Consider the following 8,653-nt stretch of genomic DNA (forward strand, 5'->3'; position numbering starts at 1 on the left):
ATATGCTGTGGTAATGGAAAATGTCTTATGATGTGTCGCACGGCCGCGGGGTCCAGAAAGTGGCCTGGAGCGTAGTGGTGGTTGGGTAGAGGAGGTCGGCTGCCGGGGCTGGGTCCCTTGGGGCTAGGAGGGCTCTCACCCGCCCCGCTGTGGGGTGCCCCAAGTGAAAACAGCCTGACACAGAGTCCCAGAATTGTCATAGTGATCAAAATTATGATTAAGAGTTCTGCGAGTTGTAATGCTTGAGGTAATATAAAATGCTATTGGTTACTTCTGTGCTACAAACTTAGCAAATCTCATTATCTAAGTTCAGCAGACTACATATCTTTGTTTAAAATATTTTGGGACAAGATAAACATACCGACTTATCTTCCATACTGCCTAACCATAAGTAGAAAAAGGTAGGTTTTTCTTAATGAAGGCTGAGCATTATACAACTTAAATCTATTCAGTATATTGGACACAAGTAGATTAAGTGAAAATTTCAAAGCAACATATTAAGACATGCTCATTTATGTTTCGGTCCCAAGACCTCTAATCATTCGCTTTATCAACTGGAGCGATAGCACAGTGGATAGGGCGTTAGCCTTGCACGCGGCTGACCCAGGTTCGAATCTTCCGTCCCTCTCAGAGAGCCCGGCAAGCTACTGAGAGTATCCCACTCACATGGTAGAGCCTGGCAAGTCCCCATGGCGTATTCGTTATGCTGAAAACAGTAACAGTGGAGACGTTACTGGTGCCCGCTTGAGTAAATCGATGAACAGTGGAGGACAGTGCTACAGTGCTACACTTAAGTTTAAATTATTTTTAAAGAGTATTCAGGTCATAGAAAGGTGAAAAACGCATGGGTTTTGAAAAATTGTTGCTGGATAAAATGACAACTTCAAGATTATCTTAATTCCTAGAAGTCACACTGGGAATGGAAACTTTTGAAAAATTCTGGGTCTGGAAGAATATTTCCAATTAAGGATAAAGCTATTAAATGTTTTCTGAAGCAGAGACATTGTAATCCCTAGTCATCTTCAACCAGAGTTATCTACTATTTCTAGTAGAAAATAATCCTATAAATAGATGATCACAAAATAAAATAACTGCGGGTGGGTGGGGGGAAATACTGTGACAATAGTGGAGGGAAGTAGACTCTTGTGAAGGGTGTGGTAAGGGACTGTGTTTTGCCTGGAACTTTATTATTAACAGTATCGTAAACCATGGTACCTGAAATTAAAAAAATTTTAAATAGTATAATAATATATACTATATAATATATACTATATAATAATATATACTATATATACTAATATATACTATATAATATATTCCTAAAATGTTTATTATACTATATACTATTATATATAGTATAATAAACATTTTAGGGATGAGACTGAAGATCCAGGACATATGAGAATTTGATACTTTAGCAATTTAACCCATTGGGATGAATATTAGTTCTATCTTAAAGAACACAAATTTAAATAAAGTGATTAGGAGAAGGAAATAGAGAAAAAGTTAATTAATGAAAACCTCAAGTAAAACATTAGGAACTATCTGGTGTATCCTTAGATAGTTTGAGTTTTTTGGTTTGTTTGTTTTGGGGCCACATCTGGTGGTTTTCAGGGGTTACTCCTGAACAGGAATTATTCCTGTTGGTGCTCAGGGACCATATTGGATGTCGGAGATCTAACCCAAGTTGGCCGTGTGCAAAACAAGTGCCTTACCTGCTGTACTGTTGCTCCAACCCCAACAGTTTGTTTTAAATTATATCCTATAAATTATTCTCTAGTTATAAAGAAATTAGTACTTCTTGTTTTATAAACTATTATTAAAATATATTTTTAAAATTTATTTAATCAATGGTTAATTTCAAACACTGGAATAGTGTGGAACATTAGAAGTAAAATAATATTAATTCACAAATAAACATCTAAGTTCAAATTGTTTTCCAAAAGGAAATGTCATATCTGATATACACATGTGTCATATCTGTAGAGTGATATTCGGTCATGATTGATTGTCCAGATTTACATTTTAGATCTTGGTTGCATATGGATCCATTTTCACTTGAGCCTACGGGTCCTTTTGTACAATGTATATCAAAGGTTATTAAATATCAAATGGTTCAGGGGGTAAGGTGGGGAAGAAGACAAATAAAGAGAATACATTTTGAACTTTGGGGAAAAAAATCTTAGGTGCATTGTGGGAGTTTCTGTGCATGTAACTTCTCATTTAGAGATTAATTTCAAATTTGAAATTGATTTCAAATTTCAAAACGTTTTCATTTTAAATACAGTTACTATTCAACTAAAGGTCTACAAAACATGTTCTATATTGGTAGCTGAGTCCCTAGAGAATTTCTAATTACAATGACTTTGGTCATGGTCAAGCTCTGAATGGGAGGGTCTGAGGGAGGAAGAAAGGGAAAAGAAATTGAGTGATGAAGAACATGCTGGTGTTAGATGTATACAGTAAATCTACATCCTATTCACAGAAGAAGCTGTCCTTTATTTCAAGTGGGAGCATTTGTGCAAACAAAATATTTGCAATTTGGCAGTGATAGCAGAGGCACCTCTGGGTGGTCCAAAAACTTAAGGAAGAAAGAGACTGTTTAGAGCCTTCTTGCCAGGAAAAGAATGATTCACACTAAAAGATGTGAAGTACTTAGGCCAGTTTTATATGGAGATTGAAATAACCAAATACCCAAAACTTACATTTTATTGCACAAAGTACAAAACGTGGTTACCTAGAAACTGCTTTTTCTACCAATTATATCAGAATCATTTGCTAAAGTTCTTTCAGACTGCTATTTTATTTCTTTTACATCATTGATTTCTTTTCTTCTATTTTTTGAGCTATACCTAAAGGTGTTTAGGGCTTGCTCTAGGCTCTGCCTCAGGGATTACTACCAGCAATACTCTGAGGACCACCTGGGGTGCTAGAGATTGAATCTCCATCAGCTGCATGCTTTAGGCTATACTATCTCTCCTTATTTTTTGTTTTTGTTTGACACAAATTCTCACTCAGAAAAACAACTGTATTGTATGAAATTGTCCACCCCAATTTTGTGAATTGTAATTTCAATTGATGGAGAATTATATTTGACACCCCCTTCCCTATCTTGAGTAGAGCATAAAGAGAACGATCTCTAGGAATATTGCTTGTAAGGGAGGGAAAAATGGTATCGCTTGTAGGAGAAGGGGATTCAACTGACTCAAGAATGTATTTCATCTAAGGGCTGGTGTAATAGCAACAGTGGGCAGGGCATTTGCCATGCATGCGGCCGACCTGGGTTTGATTTCCAGCATCTCATATGGTCCCCCGAGCACTACCAGGAGTAATTCCTGAGTGCAGAGCCAGGAGTAACTTACCATCGCTGGGTGTGACACATGCGCACACACACACACACACACACACACACACACACACACACACACACAAAAGTATCTTATCTATAGAATACTTTGTAGCATTAAGTGCAGGCAATTTAATTCCTTACATACTTAAGAAATTATCTAGGGTAATCTCACTGTAATGCAGAGAGAGAGAGGGGAGAGAGAGAGAGAGAGAGAGAGAGAGAGAGAGAGAGAGAGAGAAAGAGAGAGAGAAAGGGAGAGAGAGAAAGGGAGAGAGCCAGCGAGAGTGAGCGAGTGAGCGAGAGAGATATCATTTAGGGTTGCTGGCCTTGTTCATGGTTAACCTGGTTTGGAACCCCAGCCCCCCTTATGGTCCCCCAAGTACTGCCAGAAGTGACCCCTGAGTGTAGAGTCAGGAGTAAGCCCTGAGCACCATCTGGTGTGGCTCAAAAACAAAACATTATTTGAGATAGAAATCAGTAAAAAAAATTCTCATTTTATTATTTTATTTTGGAAATTTTGAAAAATGAAACATTTCTGAACTTCCATGTCATAAATGCACAGAGGCCAGGCTAATCTTTGTATTGTTCTGATTTGAGTGCATATGCTGCTGAAGAGGCTTATTATGAAATTTTTCAGAAAATAATCCTTAACTCTTTTATAGTACATTCATGGAAAAGGTGAACAATCTAGTCATTTGAATGCAATCTATATTCTGTAACATATACTGTAACGTATACACTGTGCTTACAATGGAGCAATCTCCAAGCTGAGAGGGAATGTGATGTTTTATGACATTCAGTGAGATATAGACATTCTGTGGGATCACTATCACTGTCCTCCCGTTGTTCATCGATTTGCTCGAGCGGGCCCAGTGACATTGTGAAACTTGTTACTGTGTTTGGCATATCGAATATCGAATATGTCACAGGGAGCTTGCCAGGCTCTGCCGTGCGGGCGAGATACTCTCGGTAGCTTGCCGGGCTCTCTGAGAGGGGCGGAGGAATCGAACTCGGGTCGGCCAAGTTGACTGCATGGAAGGCAAATGACCTACCTGCTGTGCTATCGCTCCAGCCCATTCTGTGGGATATATTTGTGATACAAGTGGTAGGCTGTAGATCAGAGGTAATCAAATGGATGAAATAATTGTTGCTGGGGGGCTGGAGCGATAGCACAGCAGTAGGGCGTTTGCCTTGCCTGCAGCCAGCCCGGCCAAGCCAGGTTCGATTCCTCCGCCCCTCTTGGAGAGCCCGGCAAGCTACCGAGAGTATCTCGCCCGCATGGCAAAGCCTGGCAAGCTACCTGTGATGTATTCAATATGCCAAGCACAGTAACAAGAAGTCTCACAATGGAGATGTTACTGGGCCCCCTCGAGCAAATCCATGACCAGCACAAGGACAGTGCTACAGTGCTACAATTGTTGCTGGGAAAAACTAAGTTCATAGTATTTGAATAGATTTCTCCTATAGACTAACCAGAGGCCATATGGGCCCCCTGTAGTTCCCCAGATTTTCCAAGGCATTGCAGGTGAAAATTGCATTAATAGAGGGCATGGCACATGACTTTGGTGGCCAAGTGGTAGGGACGGAGAGGGGAAGCAAAGAAAGAAAACAAGAGAAGTTGGGAAATGCTGAGAAACATTGGAATAGAGGATAGAGGGATTATGAAAGTTTTGGAGAGAAATAATAACTAAAATCAAGTCATGTTAGAGAAATTGTAAGTAATCTGGAGTGGTAGCAGCACCTCTTACCAATGGGTGGGAGAAAGAAAGACAGATGAAGGAGACGGAGAAAATGACGTTGGAAACTTGAATTACGATAGAGGATGGCTTTTAAAGTATATATATTTAAATTAATTTTTTGATTGAATCACCATGCGACACACAGTTACCAAGTTGTATTTGTAACGTTGGGTTTCAGTCATACAGTGTTCCAACACCTGTTCCATCACCAGGGTACATTTCTCGCCACCAATGTCCCCAGTTTCCCTTCCGCTGCCCCCAACCCCCACCCCCATTCTGCAAGTCTTGATTTCTGTGTTAAAGAATCCACTTTTTTTTTTTTTGCAATAACTGGTCATACTGTTGAGGGGGTTTTAAAGAATTGGAAGCCTGTTTCCCCAGAATGGCTGGTAGGAATATATGGGTTGAATGTGCAGGGAGGACACAGAAACTAGTTGCAAAAATGATGAAATCTTCATGGAAACAATAGTTGAAAAAAAGGAACGGTAGAAGTTAAAGGTACAAAATCCACAAAACAGATGATACCAAACACCTATTTGGAAGTATCTGTACAATACGCAGAATTTTAGATGTAGATGGAATGTAGCTTTTCACATCCTATGAGATATATTGGTTGGTTAATGAATCTCTTGAGGTCTCATTATCCTCATCTGAAAAAAGGGTTATTAATACTACTTTTAGAGGATTGTTGTGAACTTTAAGTGAGTCAGGGCATACAAAGTGCTTACAGGATTACACTGCAATCTAAAATTTAATGACACTTGCAACCTTTTTCACTAAGTTTATTTCATCAACTTTTAAGTATAATATACTATTATATATTAAAAGAATGACTTAATTATAACATTGATATTTTCAAGAAATATCTTTTCTGTAATTTAAAAGGTTACACTTGGAGAAGGACATTTAGGGTCATATCTTTTCCAAATGATTTTTAAAGTTCTAATTTCAGTGGAAATATTGCCCAGTATGTGACTACTCTTTGTTAAGGCAACAAAGGTTTAAGTGAATATGGTTTATTTATTCAGTGAGAATCTATTATGTAAGGTTATGGGGATACTTAGAATGTAGAACAGTTTAGTTTACCTGTTCACCTTGAGTTAACTTAGTTGAAGACAAAAAGATTAGTCTAATTAAATAATGATCATGTATGTTATTAAATCAACATGAATAGTCCAAATTAATTGTCTTAATTAAACTAGAACTGGTTTGCCAAATAGTAGTTTTCTCCATATGAATACACTTGCTAATAGCCTGCTGCCCAACTCCAAAATGTTACTACCACTCCAAAATAAACTGTTTATAATGTTAATAACTTAAATATTTGAACATACAATCATACTGACATGTTACATAGTAGTAACAAACTCTTATACATTGCTTAAAGGATTTTTATGAAAAATTATTTATTTAGATTTAACACAAATACAGTTTATTCTTTGTTACAATTGACTTTCATATAAACAAATAAAAACTATACTTCAGAAACTTTAAAAATATTTCTTAGTCAAGATAATGGAAACTATTTCCCTTGGTAGACCCATAAAAGGCATTGCTTGGTCTAGATCACTGAAGCTCATTTTGCTTAACTTACTCTGGAACATTTTGTGTGTGTGGTAAGTGGGAAGGTACACTACATTTTCATGTCTGATACAGAAACGCATGTCTTATGTGTTTATATTTTGAAAAACATAAAAGGAATCTTGGAACTTTCCATGGTATGCATCTATAATGATACGTGCTTTGAAATATTTTAAAATGGCACGTAAGAGCAGAATTTAAAAGGTATTACCTTGTTGAAAAATCTATGTTGGAAAGATGATAAAAAATATAATTTATAAAATATGGTATAAGCACTAAGGAGGAAAGAAAGCATAATAAAGTATAATCTGGAACGTGTATTCTTTAGGCTAGATTTAATATACTTCTTACATGATAAGTGAAATAACAAATTAAGAAAGAATACTTGTGTTAGAAAACAATTTACTAGCCAACTAGAATTTACTGATGGAAATCTTTAACCTTCCTTCCTTCCCTCCTTCCTTCTCTCCTTCCTTCCTTCCTTCCTTCCTTCCTTCCTTCCTTCCTTCCTTCTTTCCTTCCTTCTGTCCTTCCTTCCTTCCTTCCTTCCTTCCTTCCTTCCTTCCTTCCTTTTCTCCTTCCTTCCTTCCTTCCTTCCTTCCTTCCTTCCTTCCTTCCTTCCTTCCTTCCTTCCCTCCCTCCTTCCTTCCCTCCTTCCTTCCCTCCTTCCTTCTCTCCTTCTTTCCTTCCTTCTTTCCTTCCTTCTCTCCTTCCTTCCTTCCTTCCTTCCTTCCTTCCTTCCTTCCTTCCTTCCTTCCTTCCTTCCTTCCCTCCCTCCTTCCTTCCCTCCTTCCTTCCTTCCCTTCCTCCTTCTTGACCTTTTGGGCTTCAGTGAGTCCCAGGATACTTCAAGGGGCTACAGGTCCAAATCAAGTATATGGGCGGGAGGGCCACTGTCTGGGACAAGGGGGGCCAGCCAACAGCGCAGGGAAGCCTATGGAAGGTCCCAAGGGATCCAAGGTAGGAATCTGATGGAGACACTGGTTCCCAGAATACTAAAAACCTTGACTTGGACTTCCAGGCACTATTTTCAGCAATAGGGCACGAATGGAGACTTTTTAGCAGGTCAACTCAACTGTTCTCTTTGTTCTTGATAGACGCTTGACTTCTAGGTGTTGGGTTAGAGGAACTAAGCCCAGTGCCCAGCTTCGGAAAAAATGTATCTTCAGGAAGACACATTCGTAACATTCTTGCCACCTGGGCTGATGTGACCAGCTCCGACTCGGCGGACCCAGGCGGTGCCCTGCGAACAGCGCTCTGCTGAAGCGCCACCCAGACCAGAAAGCGACTTTAGACGGGCGCCCAGCTCCCAGGACAAGACAGCCGGGGTCCGCCCCGTGGAGAGGTGCCCACCTCGCGCCGCCTGGACGTTCCCGAGCCAGGGGGCCACGTCCCTCCCGCGGATGCGCAGCGAGGCATCCCCCTCGGGTCCCTCTCCAAGCGCTCCCTCCCCAGGACAGTGCTCCGAGCGTGAGCGCCCCGTGGACGAGCCACGAGGACGCACCGCGCGCCCCAGCCCAAGAGGGGACCACTCCCTACCCTGGTGATGACCAGAGGCTGGTTGAAGTCGATGCCCCCCGAGAGCCTGAAGCCCCAGGGCGCGGGGCCCGCGAGGACCACATTCTGGGGCATGATGCTCCGGTTGCGGCTCGCTCTCCTCCGGCTCCGGCTCCGGCTCCGGCGGGGGCGCAGTGACCCTGGTCAGCGCGCGCGTCCCGGCCCCGGCCGGCCGGCGGCCCAGAGCTTTATCCCCGCTCCCCACTGACGTCACCGGGCGCCCCGGGTCCCCGCCTCCTCCCACCAAGGAGAGCTCCAACTTTGGAAGAAAGAGCCGCGCCTGCCCGCGGGAGTGACCGGGAGGAGCCTGGGCCTCCTTCCCACCGCGCTCTTCAGGCCACACCTGTCCCGCGAGCCGGCCGAGGGCCTCGCTGTCCAGGGGAGAGACCCCTGCACAACAGCCTCGGCGTTTTTCAGTAAAACACAC

At 41.5% G+C, this 8,653-nt stretch overlaps 1 protein-coding gene across 5 annotated transcripts in view; it reads right to left on the reverse strand.

Annotated features, from left to right (window-relative positions):
* PDLIM3 (PDZ and LIM domain 3) overlaps positions 1-8,311 on the reverse strand; it is a 36,877-nt gene extending 28,566 nt beyond the window's left edge. For all 5 annotated transcript variants that reach the window (XM_056114157.1, XM_056114154.1, XM_056114156.1 and 2 more), the window contains exon 1: positions 8,209-8,311. In XM_056114157.1, coding sequence (XP_055970132.1) covers positions 8,209-8,301 — 93 coding nt within the window. In that variant the 5' untranslated portion in view covers positions 8,302-8,311. The remainder of the gene's footprint in view (positions 1-8,208) is intronic.
* Between the last annotated feature and the right edge of the window lie 342 nt (positions 8,312-8,653).

This window comes from Sorex fumeus, unplaced genomic scaffold, assembly GCF_029834395.1.
Source record: "Sorex fumeus unplaced genomic scaffold, SorFum_2.1 ptg000024l, whole genome shotgun sequence".
NCBI classification, from domain to species: domain Eukaryota; kingdom Metazoa; phylum Chordata; class Mammalia; order Eulipotyphla; family Soricidae; genus Sorex; species Sorex fumeus.